At 43.3% G+C, this 15,150-nt stretch overlaps 1 protein-coding gene across 2 annotated transcripts in view; it reads left to right on the forward strand.

Annotated features, from left to right (window-relative positions):
• Positions 1–15,150, forward strand: part of PCMTD2 (protein-L-isoaspartate (D-aspartate) O-methyltransferase domain containing 2) — a 90,940-nt gene that overhangs the window by 19,726 nt on the left and 56,064 nt on the right. For both annotated transcript variants that reach the window (XM_086932800.1, XM_086932801.1), the window contains one exon: positions 13,823–14,153. In XM_086932800.1, the coding sequence (XP_086788926.1) occupies positions 13,847–14,153 (307 nt within the window). In that variant the 5' untranslated portion in view covers positions 13,823–13,846. The remainder of the gene's footprint in view (positions 1–13,822; positions 14,154–15,150) is intronic.

Genomic DNA, 15,150 nt, shown 5'->3' on the forward strand with positions numbered 1-15,150 from the left:
TTGCAGAATCTCAAACTCTATACAAGTAGCCAGGGACACAAGGCAGGACTTCCAACTCTCTTCATTGCTTTTCATAGTTGCATCTGAACCAATAGTTAGCTTGCTTAGAGAATGTCATTCTTAACAGGAATACATTTAGGCACTTGCAAAATTCTTATCACTTTGTCTGATGATATTTTGTTGTTTGTTAAGAACCTGTAGTTAAATTTAGAGCCCACCGCCCCCACTAATGCCATTTGTGAAACAATCCAAGAGAGATCTCCCCTTGAAATGACAAAAAACCTTTGTAAGATACCTGGGTATGCAATTCCATCAGAAGGGAGATAAGTCATTAGGGACAACCACAGTGGGGCATTGAACAAAATCCCTATGCAAGTAGACAGGTGGACTAGACTGCCACTCTTAATGGTTGAGCGCACTTATGAAAATGGTGGTACTACTGAAACTATTCTACGACACCTCTTTCAAAATATCCTTATAACTCTGCCTCAAAATTGTTTTACCGGTTACAGTCACACATGGTAAGATTGGCTTGGACAGGAAAGCAGCCCGAAATTTACTGGCAAACGCTGGTGCGATCGGTCAAAGCTGCCAATTTTGAACAGTACGACCTAATGGCACAGCATGCGTTCTATTGGTTCAACACAATACTCTTCTCACATTTGTAGTGGAAAGTTATATAATTAGCCCTCTTCACTTGTACACAGCGCACAGGATCCCTATGAGAAGACCACTAACTGAGATAAGCACTGTGCCCTGCACTAATTGGGCCTGGAAGATTAGCTGTATTTAGAGTAGCAGACAAAATGCATCCACCTTTGCTCCATCTAGAGAATAACCCAGTGTTACTGCTTATTGCAAAGCCAAAGTCTATAGCTCAACTCCATATTAGGGCAATGTATACGATAGGAGACCTATATGCAAAGAAAAGTGGATTACTCTACAAAGCTTTGAATCTATAATAAACTGAATCCCATTAGACATTTTTCCTTACTAAATACTGAAAACGCGGTATCAGAGGCGTACCCAACATCCAGCTCGAATCCCTGTAATGGCTGCTGTTATTCTTGATGATATCTAAAACCCACACTGTGAAAACTGGTGTCTAATATGTTTACCATGTTGGTTGACACTGAAGGAAAATGTAAGAGATTACAAGGAAAATGGAAGGCTTAACTGGACACTGAATCACAGACACCCAAACTAAGAAAGTGTCCTGAATGTCAGGCACAGACTGCCGCACTATAAATGTTTACATAGATGCTGCTGCACCCTACTGAATCCGATGAACGTTGACCTTGAGGCAAAGGCTGAGTGCAGGAGTCTAGAGTTCCTGGTACAGATTTTGTTCACTTCTCATTGGATTGTTAGAACATCAAGGGCTACTGGTCTGACATACAACATGAATTGTCCTACCCTATAAACTCCGACTTCAAACAGACCGCTCTAGTTGTGTTACTGGTGGGTGTAGAAGATGTCCCTAAATCATACAGGAATTATACAGTGCTGGTATGCTTATTGGCTAAGTGGGTAGCATTTAGAAGGAGAAGAAGGCTTCGCTTCAAAATAGATGATTGCTTTAAAGATCTCATTGTGTGTAATACTACAACAGAGCTGAATGCTTGCTTTCTTCCCCACATATTCCCAGACATATTTGTGGCCCACTGAAAGCCTATCTACTTTCCTGGGAGGATGAGGTTGGAGCAGTGGAGAACTGCTTCTGATAACAAGACCAGAGTAAATATATATTAAGTTGTAATGATGCTGTTGGTGTGAGCGAGACATACATCAAAAGATAATGTTGCCCTTAAATCTGATTGTATTGTGTACAACTGAGGGCCTGTGTGTGCTGCTTGCATTCTTTGATTTAGGAGCGATTGCATACTGTTAGAATGAAATGAAAAAGAAAGTAAAAAAAGTTATAAAGAAACAATGGAATGATGGTTTCCTCTCTTACACTATGGCAAAACAGGAGATTACACATGCGTTCTCTAAGCGAATGCCTTTCCAGACAATGATCACTGGTTATTGGCAAGATCTAGTGTTGGTAGAGATCAGTGTTCAGCACATACTGCAATGGTGGGACAAATACAATTTATGACTGTGCAGGCCATTTCTAGACCGTGAGCCGCAGGTGACGATCAGTACAGCCTTCACTCTCATGAGCTGGACAGCTCACATTAGCAACTTCACAGTTCAGGGTCAATTAGATCTCAGAAAGTTCAAAGAAAAAATTGCAACAAAGCGGTTTTCGTCGAAGCAGAAAGTATGACCACTATGAACTTCATAAAAAGACAGGGGAGCACCCACTCAATGTAATTTCCTACACCTGCCCTGACAATATGCAATTAGGAAAGTCATCCGGTATCCTATTTGGAGGAACATCTCCCAGGGTGGACAACCATTCTGTTGATTCCGATCAGCAGGAGACCTCAGCAAACTCATGAATGGAAGATCAACTTAGTACTTAAACATTACTTCGAAAGTTGGGGAGCTCCAACAATTGGCATGTTTGCTACTAACTAAAATGCACAGTGCCAAAGCCTCCCCTCCGTACCCTCACCCGCGATTCCTTAAGAATGTCCAATTATGCATGCACCTCTCACGTGCTTGCTTCCCCGATGCTCTGCTCCGCTGTGCCCTTTTCAAGAGTGTCTCTCCTTGTTTGGCTGTGTAATCTCCTGGTGTCAGGACTTGCGTAGTGTCTCCTCTAACGACTGATGCCCCGGTAGACTCTCTCCTTGTGATGCATAAGCCTCTGTCTCCTCCCTGGCCGTCTCTCTGTAGTCTCGTTTGCCTCTCTGGTGCTGTTGTATTCTTTATCGTTTCTGCATCCCTGGCTGTTTCGCTCCTTTCAGGTATTTATATGTTCTCCGTCTTTCCTCCTTCTGTCTCTTCTTCTGCTGCCCCGTCTCTCTCTCTTCTTTGTTTACCCGTATCAGAACAGTCTATTCCGCAAGGGTTCCGTTGCCTCTCTTCTTTCCTGAGTATCCTTATCTTCCTCCGATGGTGTCTCTATCGCAATCATTCGCTATTACCGTACATCTGTAGCCAGGGTACCTCTTTCCTTCTGGCCAGATGTCTCTTGCTGTCTGAGTTCACGGCGTCTCGTTTGCTATCCTTTTAAGTCCCACCTGGAGGTCTATTTCCTTTGAAGCAGCTACCCTCCAGCTGTCTCGTTTTGTAACCCAAACCTAGTCTTCCAAAATTGCTGACGGGCTGACCTACTTGTGTCCGTTGCACTCTCACTGCTGTTCAGCAGTCGCTCTGAACCCCTTGTGATCCTGACCCTCCGTTTCTTCTGCGATGGCTGTTGTCCGGACTGTCTCTGGTTTGCCTGTGACTTGCTTCTGCAATGGCTGCTGCCCTCCCTCCCATTTTCTCTGATATCCTTCAGCGCAGCCGGTGCAGTTAAGGACACATTTGTTAATTGGTAGATTAAGTGTTTTGCCCAGAATTATAGGTTGTTGAGGTGACACCAAGACTGGAATCCGGTTCAGCAGCTCCAAAGTAGGAAACTCTGACCAATACGCCAACTGGGTCCTGTTAAGGGCTAATAGAATTTTGTTTCTCTGCTTACAGTGAGCCTATTCTCTACATAATGGCAGATTCTTGATGCTCATTTAGCTTTTCCTCCTTCAGGGTCGCCCATATTTATGTGCCTTGAGCTTGATATGGTGAATTTGAATTCTTCCTTCTTTATGGCCCATAATTAACGCGTATTGATATCACTTCCTCAATAGTCACTCTCATTCTCATGCGCACTGTGTGTGCGCCCACTCTCTGTTTCATGCATTCTTTCATGCTTCCTCTATCTCTCTCTCAAGCACATACACACACCCACACCATGTATTGCTCTTTCTCTCGTTTCTCTTTCACTATCACCATTTGTCCTTCCTATAAGTAGCATTCTTTCTAATCTATTGTTCTCCTCTCGTACTAACTCAGTCAGTATTTCTCACATGTTTATTTCTCCCCCCCCCCACACACACACACCCTCTTACCTCAGTGTTTCCTTCCCTATCTCTGCCCTCAAAGCTTCTATATATATATATATTAGATGATACTGATTTCATACTGTGAAGTAGTGTGGCTCACTGGTTAGAGTGAAGTAGTGTGGCTCACTGGTTAGAGGCGGCAGACCCGAGAGCAGAGGACGGCCCGGGACCAGGGTTCGATTCCCGGCGCGGCAGGTTTCTGGACCAGGGTCAGCAGACTCGATAATTCTCTCGCCTCGGTGCCCACTCTGATCAGCGATCACACTCGGCAACTCTGGGCATTAGCTTGCCTCATCTTCACTAACGGCCCCACCAGACCGCCGGGGATGCCTGGTCTCACCCTGGAGATACCCATTAAGGGACCATCTCTCAGGGAAGCCAGGAAGGGTTTTGCAGCGGTCGAAGCGCCTTGGGACCCTACGGGTAAGTAGTGCACTATATAAATGCCTATACATTTACATTTACATACTCTGTCCAATCAGTTTCCAATGTGTCCCATTGCCATAAATGCAGTCTGCCCTCACAATTTGGTATCTGTACATACTCCCTTAGTCAGTCTGTTCCTCGTGTTGTAATTTAGGTACTATTTCCCAACTTCCACCCTCCTGTTTATGTATCATCCCCATAACAAAAAAAAACCTATAACAAACGAGCATTAAAACAGGCAGGAAGAAGTTGCCAGCATTGCAAAAACAAACAAAACCTCAAAGACATTTTTAATCAGTTAATTTTTTTATAATGTTGTTCAGTTATACATAATGTCTTCTTGGTTATATATAAGATAACAAAAATTCTTATAACACTTTTTTATTATAACATATCAACATGCTGCACAGTAGCCACATTGCTGTACAACATAGCTTAAACACATTGGCATAGCCAAAAGCTCTGGCTAAAAACTTATAAGGGCCCAAAAGTGAGACCTATTGGCTATGCCAATGCTTGTTTCCCTTGTGCTGCTGCAGTAAGGTGACACAAGTGGAATAAGAGCCTGATTTCTAGTGTTAATGCTGGTGACCAGAGAAAGAGTCGACTTGGGACTGTCATAAATTGACGAAAAATTAGATGATGCTCAGGATATCTGACATCAAATTGTTCATCTCCCAAAGGTCCAACGTTAGGAAGTGGAGGAACACTACGTAGAGCGCTTTGACGATGAGCTATTTTCAGAAACATACATGTTCTCAGGGCCATAATACGAGTGCTCCTAATGCCCCATGGTCGCTTTGCCTTCACTAGTGATGTTATACGAATTGCAGAATAACACATGTGGAAAAGGGAATTGGAAAATATGGATACTGATGTAACCCTGCATTAATCGTGTCCATCTTGTGAATTAGACAGAAGAGAAACCTCCCAGTAAAAATGAATGCGAAGCAAAATGTATTAAGCATGGTTATGATGTATGGTAATTTGTCTTAACCTCAGAGCCTGACAGATTCGTTCATTGTCTGTATCAAATCATGCGAAATCTTCTAACCAATGTGATGTATTAGTTATATTTGTGATAACTTTTCAGGAAACATAGTACAGTACAGGTGTGATAGGAACACACATAAGTTTTCAGGCTTCTCCAGGAGTTCAAATGTAATCTAACATCCGTTGCATTATGTGCTTCAGTATGGCGACTCCACAAAAAAACACAACAGTAGACATGAGATGATGATGAAACGGAAGTGCATAACTGCATCCTTGCTCCCATGGATGCTAACTGCCAAACCTCCAAGATGGAGAAGCGAAGGAAAATGTATACACCCCTCTCAAACACATGCCGAAACAGGTGTTTGGACACAAGGCTAATACCGGAACAGGAAATGACTTGTTGGACCAAAACGCAAGTGCTGGAACTCCGAATTGGGTGACAATCAGTAGAGTCTGCACAAGCAAGCCTTAAATAGTATTGCTTATGCAAATGAAATGGGGACCTTTCTTGCAGCGCCACATCATTCTCTCCTCTGCCAGTACATCGCCGTGGCAGACGCAAGGCAACTGTTTTCAAACTCAGAGAATAGGGCAGAACGTTTCCTGAGCCAATAGGAAACAAGAGATAATAAAGGGTTGAGTAGCAACTATTATAGTATTCCGAATAGCTCTGTAGATGGGATCTGGGCCGCGTCACCTTTTAGAAGCTAAGCAATCAGTATTTCCTATAATTTAATCAGTAGATAGCTGTAAGACCAGTGAGACACATTTTCTTTTTTTCTAGAATTAGTGCTTGAGATGATGCAGAACCCAAGGAACTTAACATTGTGGTTAGTTGGAACGCCAGAAATTACAGGCCTTTGTAAAGATATAATAGAATTTTTTCGAGATATATATATGACTCTAGTCACCATCACCACCACCACTCATTGCCTCTGCTATTAGACCGGTGTATCTCTGATTAGTTGTCTTATTATCCACTCACTGGTATGGACCTCTTTGACCATGTCTTCAGTGTGGAGAACAACCACCTACTTCTCTGTACTTACTATGAGCTAGAAGTAAGAAACAGTTTTGCTTTTGCAAATGCCAGATTCGCAGAATTAGACCATTTGCAAATGCCCAAAATTTATTTTCTTTTGTACTTAACCCAAATTGTGATTCAGTAATCTGTTACCGAATTGCAATTTGGGTTTGCTAATCGGTATTTGGAAGGGAAGTGTTTAGGACATCCTTTAAAAATAACAATTCACATTGGTATGCATGAATGTTTCGCCTGTGAATTGCTGTCGCAAAATATTTATACTTTGCCGCCAACTCAAAGTTGGTGGTAACCCATTAGCAAATGGATAGGGGGTCCCCTTTGAGAATGGTAGAAAAGTAAAACTTAAACGCATTATTTTTTTCTTTTTAATCACAGGCCATTTTCCTTTAAGGAAAACGAGATATGTTAAAATAACAACAAACAAAAAAAAGAATATACATACAGCAATGGTGGTCTGCAGGCGCCACCATTCCTGTGATGGCAGAGAATTGTAGTAGGTGAAAAATTCGAAATTTCGACCTACCACATTAATATTCATGAGGTAGGTCTATTTGCGACCCACTAAATAACCCTTTGTCATTAGTGATCACGATTACCATACCAAATAGCAATTTGATAATCACTATTACTATTTTTGGTGTATCTAGCCCTAATGTACTTGTACTTTTCTGGCGTATGAGGCTTTTTTAGCATTTTGTGTATTCTATTGTTTAAAGAATACTTCATTTAATTCCAGTCTGGAATCTATATATCGATCTGCTCTGCCCTAGCATACCACACTTTCTTCACCATTTTAGTGTAAATGTGTACTACAATTTCTGTTCTTCCTTCCGAGATTTTCCAGACAGCGAACTTGTATGGATAGCTGTACTATTTGACTTATATCTTCCAGTCTCTTATAACCTGTGACTGGCCTAGTTCATCTCTCTTGAAGAACCGGAATATAGGTAAATGATTCAAGGGGGTGAGCATATATTTTAGGCTTTCTTAACATGTGATTTACAATAACCTGCTAAGACTGTACACTTGTCTTAACGTTGCAGTGGCTACATACTGATATATTTAAAAGCAAACTTTGTAAAAAGGCTGTGTGAAAAGTATCCTTTGTTGGCAACTTAATTAACAGATGAAAAGAAAGATCAATAAAATGTCCGAAACTGCAAAACCGTTTCTGTAAAACGTTCAACTCTCCCCCTGTCTCTTCCTCCCTATCGATCCTGCCTATGTGTTATGGTTTAAGTGGGGTATCATCCCAGCCCTCTTTAGTTACTTAGGACACAAGCAGTCTGAATGCCTTGTGCATTACAGACCATGCATAACATAACAGGATCCACAGATACAACATATCCTGTTATGACCTTAGTACTGGTTGACTATTGGAAACAAACGTTCTGCGCATTTTTTGTAAACTGTGGATTTTGTGTGCCAGGATTATTCTCTACTGAACAGTCTTTAAGAGGCACTCTCGCAGCATTCAAAATGTATAGGCAGAGGGATGGCCCTTATAGCGCAATAGTCGTTAATGTGACTCGTCATTTCCAGAGATGAGGGAAAAAGAAAGCTCAATGCTAGGGTTTTGACTTGACTTCTAGAGTCAAAGTGCACATTGCTTAGCAACTGCATCACAACATCAACAAGTGTCTTAAGTGTGTAGAAAATACGAAGCATACAAGGAGCTGAGCGGTAAATGAACAATCCAAAAGAGTTTTATTGTTGCAATAGAACTTGCTATTTCTTTACTGACTTCCAATTTAGTGTCCTGTTTATTGAGGACTAGTTAGTCTGTAATGGATCACTTGGTTTACTCCTTAGAGTAAAAAAACGGGCTCAGGTCTATCTATTCCAGAGTTTAGGTGAAACGTTGCCCCATTTTTAGTCTTTGAGGGGAATGGCTAACGTACAATAGGTAAGTATAAAAACGGCCAGTCATATCAAATAACTAGTTGTAATATTACAGATGTTACACTAGATTTGAGAAGACTACATACCGTCTACCTCATAAAAGAACAAGCTGCAACCCCTAGATTACAGGCAACTAACACTTCCCTTTCAAACCTAAAAATATGTTGAGTCCCGAGGATCGTAAAGGATATCCGAACAGTGCCCGTATGATAACATTAGTCATAGGGCTCAATGTATTTTCAAAACCTTGGGCAAAAATTGTATTAAAATATTTGGGGCCATATCCCCGTTGTTACTAACATGTTCTGTTTTTTTATCAGTATAATTTTAACTGTCATTTATACTTTCCTGTTAATAAAAATCAGATTAACTTTTGATGTAACAGCCCTTTAAATTTTGGCACAGTGTCATGCTGTATGCAAGGTTCTAAGCCAGGCCACCTCATTGTGTAAGCCTTTATTCCTCAACTTAGTTATCCATGGAGATGCAAGTGCCCTATGAAAGTAACTTGGTACCTAGTTGGAGTGTAATAGTATTGTTGGTCTTAGGACAGCCAGTAGTAAACCATCGTAACCACATGTAAAACCTCCCAATAGCCACTGTCCGTGGACCACAAGAAAGGGGTTTCTAGAGAGCACTTGTACTTCCTACCAGAGCTGCAATACTTTTAATGGGCCTGTACTGGCACTTCTCAAAAGTAATCAGGCGCTGTGAGAATGGAGTATTACACCTTTATTACACCTTCTTACAGCTGTATGATTACGGCAGACAGCCTTCGAGCTGTAACTGGTTACAAGGGTCATCGAAAGTCTGCTCCAGCATTTGGCTCGACCTGTAACAGGGGAGAAGGACTTCAATGGGCGGCATAGCTTGCTACAGCAGGCTATAAGGCTACCAGAGTATTCCACCCAAAGTCGGTGGAAGTCCTGTTAAAAAAAAAAGAGCCTCCTCACAAAGACAGGGGGTTTAAATCTCTGTGTCCCTGAAGCTTCTTAAGCTGTCTGAGCTCCGGCTGTGTAGAAAGTTGCTGTGGCTCGTTAACTTTCAGAACAGGGTGATAGCTGAGCTGTGGAAGTGGTCATTAGTCAGCCCCAGATTCTCCTTTGTTTCTCCCAAACTCCTTTTCTTTGTTCTGCAGAGTTGAGGTAGACACAGGTGCTGAGGAGAATTCCAACTCGCTTCGGCCATTGACACTCTAAGCAACGGGAGGAGTCTGGGGAAGGCTTGCTGTTTGCTCTCACCCCAGCCTCTGCCTCCTCATTCTAGTGCTTGATTCACATGCCGTGTGGGAATGCAGGGGAGAAGGACAGATGAAGGTTTTAGATCAAGGCATTGCAAAATTGACAGCATCAGTGCTACACTGGTGTTTATAGTTAATTGTTGCTCCATTGACTTCGTAGGAGCTGTCAACATTCCTGTGTTCTAATAAAGCTGAAATTCTCATTATCTCATACTGCTTTCCTAATCAGTGTGTAATTATCACAGTTCTTTGTTTAATCACTTTTTAGGTCTTGTGGCGTTTACCGAGCGAACGCGCGGTCTCGCCAGAGACCTATTGTCAGCGGCTCAGCTTCCCAGGAGACAAGAGATGGCCACACCCATCTTGAAGAATCGGATCGGAGCGGGCCGCGAGCGCAAACTTGCTTGCTGTTGCCATCTCCTGTCTCCTGGGAAGCTCTAACACACACAGCCACACTTCCCCCTGCTTACGCATGCGCACACACAGACGAGCACACATACACACACGCACACATACAGAGACCCCCCCACCGCCGCACACATACACACACGCGCGCACACACACACACGAGCGCACCAAGACCCCCCCCTACAACTAAGCCCCACTTACCGCCACTCCGGAATTCTGCAGCTTCCGCGGGGCTCTCCCTCAGGGATGGGAGCCCCGCGTCACCACTGCTCCTCTGGCCAGGCACTCCGTGGGCACGGGCTTCAGAAGACGGAAGTCCCGCCCCACAACCGGTTTCAGTTTCGCTCACGTCTTGTTAATAACTGTGACAGGGTGATTTTCAGAAGCAGAAACATCCCCACCACAGAAGCATCCCTGGGTTGCATTTTCCTGCGTTCTGCTGCAGTCCGCTCGTTTTTCGGATTTTTCTTTTCTTTTTCCCGAGCCCTCTTCTCTCACTCCGTTTGTCATGGGAGGAGGGGCAGACGAAGGTGACGGTCCAGGAAGCGAGCTGCCCAGGTACCCAGTGGAAAGCTAGGACGGGCAGAGTGGTGAGCGTGCGCCAGGCGGCCACCCTTTAAGACACGGTCCCTTTGGCACCTCGGGCGTTCAGCCGCCGCCGCCATGGTGAGATGATCTCGGCGCCCACAATGACGGGCCGCGCTCCCGCCCGTCTCCTCGCAGGTAAGCCTTGACAGGCGTCCCTGCGTCGGAAGAAGTTTTCTAGGTGGGGCGCTCCACGAAGGGGTGTCAATATTGTAGTGCGAGACGAGTGTATATGTTTTAACATCTCCCACTTATTATACATGTCTCCCTTAGCGCTGTGAAGTTGTTTCCCAGTGTCACGTTGGCACTATACGAAGCAAAAGAATACTTGATGAATATCAAAATAACGCTTTAAAGGCGCTATTTCCTATTGATGGATATTTCTTGGCACCCCCCACCCCGTCAGAAGCAATCCCACTGTCCACATTTCCGGGTTAATAATGGGCAAAACTCCTTGTCAGCAAACGTTCCCATGGTGCGAGTGAACAATGAACCACCCACTTGCCAACGTCTGAAAAAACACTTTCCGGTGACCCCCCAATGTGATGGGAGCCTAATTTAAATAAAAAAATGGCATGGAAATCGGTTGAAACTGAAATTTGTCAACCTTAACGATACACAGCCATGAAAATATCTGTATTGTGAGGAATTTGTATGTTATTGCAATGTTATTCTGTACAACAACCACGCAACCATTCGAACACTCCAAAGCACCATGCAGGGTAAGACTTCAAAGCGCTGGAGTCCAGTAAAGGAGGCTACAGTTGGTTTTTAGAAGCAGGCAGCGGGCAAAATGTGTGTCAAAAATGCAAATACATATGTGTGAATATTTTGCATTATTTTAGAAATAGAGTACTTTTTGGTATACAGATTAATACAGGTAACTGTTAATCGGCACACATGAGGGAATCCTTCTTAGCTATTGATTCCCATGTTAAAGATAGTCTGCATACGTGATCTGTTAATGCTTGGTATAACATGCCACTAGGGTACGCCACACGGGTGCGTACAGATATGCTAGTAGTTGATGGTCTGAATACTTCTAATTGCCCCTGTGTACGGGTTCACGCTATTTACATGTGGAAGTATATAGATGCATTAGGACGAGCTGGGAACATTGGTGGAAAATAGTGTTATTGACCTTAATAACCAATTAACTTGAAAAACGAAGGAAGAAGAGAAAACACCAAGGGAGGCTTTTCTAGTTTCTTCAAAATTACAAAGGCATAAATGAGGAAATAAAGGCAGAGTTTACCATCATAAAAAAATCTCCCGAAGGTACATCTAAGATTGTTGTCATGGCAACCGCAGGGAAGCAGGGGTGCCTGGGAAAAAGGGCCACGACTTACATATATACTGGGTGTGGGATTTATTAGCTTCAGTTATATTCATGGAGACAAAATCTCTGTGCTCGCGCTTCAATTAGAGACGTTTTTAGGTCTCTGTTAGAAGCACGTTCTCTCTAAGAACTACGGTCGGTCCAACTACTTTGGCTATAATGACTGAGGAGCTGCTTGGATAACGGCATGCAGCAATGTAGCAGGACTAGTGTCACGACTGTAACAGTGTGCCTTTTTTCCTGAGGGGAGACAGCCTGCAAGTTAAATTACTCCTGAGGTGGGCAGGTCCTCGGTTCCAGCTGGTGGCAGTTATGAATGTGTTACTTTCGTTTGACCGGCAGCCACTACTGGCACCACTGTGCCCAATTTTTCGCAGTGCCTCATCATGCCGCTGCCCTGCGACCGGACATGGTTGGAAATGAAATGTTGCATTAAAGACACACAGTCACCAGGGATAAGTTGCTGCGTGGCTCAATGACATATGAATAGGTTTAAAACTTAGCCTGACAGAAACTGAGCCTGTAGCTCTATTCCAGGCTCAGAGTGGGGCCGCAGCGGACTAGGTATGCTCCATTCAGCTGACTTTATGTTTTTATTTTTTTATTGAAGCACTAACTAGAATTTAAATATAGTTTCGTGCCCTCTCAGTTCTGCTCTGCTGTGGAGTAGATCATGCTCACACTGACAGCAGTGTTTTTACGTCCTGCTGTGCCCCCTGCTGCCTCTCCAGCCCTGCCCCCTCCCCGGCAGAGATTCCTGTGGTCTTGGCGGGCGAGTGATACAAAGCATTCTTCACCTGCCCTGGCTCCACGTGCGCTCCGGGAATGGTCTGGGCTTTTGTGTCCATTCAGGCGAGCGCTGTGCTGTACTATCTTGATAAGGCACAGCAGTCCAGAGCCTGTGACTTCTCGATGACCTGAACTGGCAGCTGAGTGTGAACAATGATTCTTCATACTGTAAACTCTGCACTGAGCCCCCTTATTCAAGAGAACCCAGCGACTGCTGCTGTCAGAGCAATACCAGCACCAGTTCGGGCCATTGGCAAATTTAGCAGAACCCGTAGTGGAGAAAGTCAGCCACTAACTGACTTTCTCCACTACGGGTTCTGCTAAATTTGCCAATGGCCCGAACTGGTGCTGGTATTGCTCTGACAGCAGCAGTCGATGGGCTTCTCTGTCCAGAAGGGGCTCTCAATCTGTGCTTATAGAGTGATGGCTGCAGTTGGAGGAGTGACGTATACCAAAGAAATGTTGCAGGCAGTACTTTAAATCAAACATGCAAAAAGTGCTGGTACTTATCCACAGTACATATTTCCTCCTTCAAAGTGCCACTGTTCTCCCATTAAATATTACAGTATTCCTGAGAAGTGCAGATGCTCTCTCTTTTAAATTAAAATGGTGCCAGCACTCAGCACCCCACACCATCTGCCCAGTTACAGCAATAGTTACTTGAAGAAGATTGGATTTAAGGTCACTCTGATAAGATTTAGTAGCATGGAATGGCAATTTTACACTGAGAGTGGTGTCAATTATATGTGGTGCTAGCAGGTGTTAAGTGTAGGATGAGAGGAGATTATGCTACTGCCAACTTAGCTTAGCATAAGCAACAGGTAATCATTCACAAACAATGTTTATATACCAATTGCAAATTTTAAAAAAATTTATGCAAAGCATTTTCATTTACAATGCCAATAACTCAAACTTTAATGCTGCGAGACCTATTGCATTGCAAATGCTTGTTATATATTTCAATGATGACTTTTCAGATCTTTCTGAAAATGTCCTGTTTTCACATCTCAAGTTGTTGGTAAATAAATGATCATAGTATGACTTGTGAATGTGTAAAGTCTTCTTTGTCTTTCCTTTTGACTCCTGGAACTCAGTGTTTGAACAACACACTTCCCAAGATGGGTGGAGCCGTGAGTGCCGGAGAGGATAATGATGAATTGATTGATAACCTGAAAGATGCCCAATACATTCGCACAGACCTGGTGGAGCAGGCCTTTCGAGCCATTGACCGAGCTGACTACTACCTGGAGGAGTTTAAGGACAATGCCTACAAGGACTTGGCTTGGAAACATGGGAACATCCACCTGTCGGCTCCATGTATTTACTCTGAGGTGATGGAAGCACTGGATCTTCAACCAGGACTCTCATTTCTAAACCTGGGCAGTGGCACTGGCTATCTGAGCACCATGGTGGGACTCATTTTAGGTAAGTCATTCTTGGTCAGCCATGCAAGTAAAGCAAAAACCTATCTACTATTACTTATACTTGGAGAATTACACACTTAGGCGTGCAACTTTACATTGTTTTCTATCTTTTTAAGGCAAGTGATTTATATTTTTTATAAGTAACACTTATTTAAAGCATTCACCTTTGTATAAACCCTGAAAACTATTGGAATTAAGTCTTGAATTAAATTGTTTTATCATTTCTAATCTCTAAGTGTACACCCTTTAGAATCTAAAACTCAATTTTTCTGACCTAATAGTAATCCATATAGAAGAAGTATTTTAACAACTTTACAATATTATGAGTCCACAAATGGTACAATTTTGCTTATTCCTGCAACTGAAAACTAGAATAAAGTTAAAGGGAAGGTAGAGTTTTTCACTGTAGTTTTAGGGTGATCCCAGCTCATGTAAATTTTAAATTCAAAACCACATTTTCAATGTTTTGTAATTTTTCACTAACCATAGCTGATACCTCATTAATTTCATATATTTTTCCATACTTTCACCCTTCACTGAGACAGGGGTGGAGCAGATAAGTGTTTCCGAAGGTGTACTATAGTGTGTCTGTCTATCAGTCAGTAACTAGTGTGTGACAGTCGCGGCTGGAATGACTTGCGGGTTGAGGGGGGTCGCGCGGGGGTTCATTTAATCACATTTTTTATTTAAATGTACCTTCGCCTCCGGTCCCCCTTCGGGTCTCCTGCTCTCTCTGCTCACAGGAAACAGAAGCAGGCTGCCTCCCTCTCCTCCCCTAAGCCAATCACAATGCTGCAATGGCAGCATTATGATTGGCTAGGACGTCATCCGTACAGGCGTCTATGTGGAGGCTGTTTTTCTCCATGCAGACTGCACAAAGCCTACATGGAGAAAACAGGAGAGTGCTTATGATTAGTTTGGTCAGCCCTGGGGCCGACCAAACAGTCAGCGCCCATAACATTGGGCTAGCCACTCCGACCCGCCCGCCCCCAACTAAA

The sequence above is a fragment of the Lissotriton vulgaris genome, chromosome 7 (assembly GCF_964263255.1).
Source record: "Lissotriton vulgaris chromosome 7, aLisVul1.2, whole genome shotgun sequence".
In the NCBI taxonomy this organism is placed as follows: domain Eukaryota; kingdom Metazoa; phylum Chordata; class Amphibia; order Caudata; family Salamandridae; genus Lissotriton; species Lissotriton vulgaris.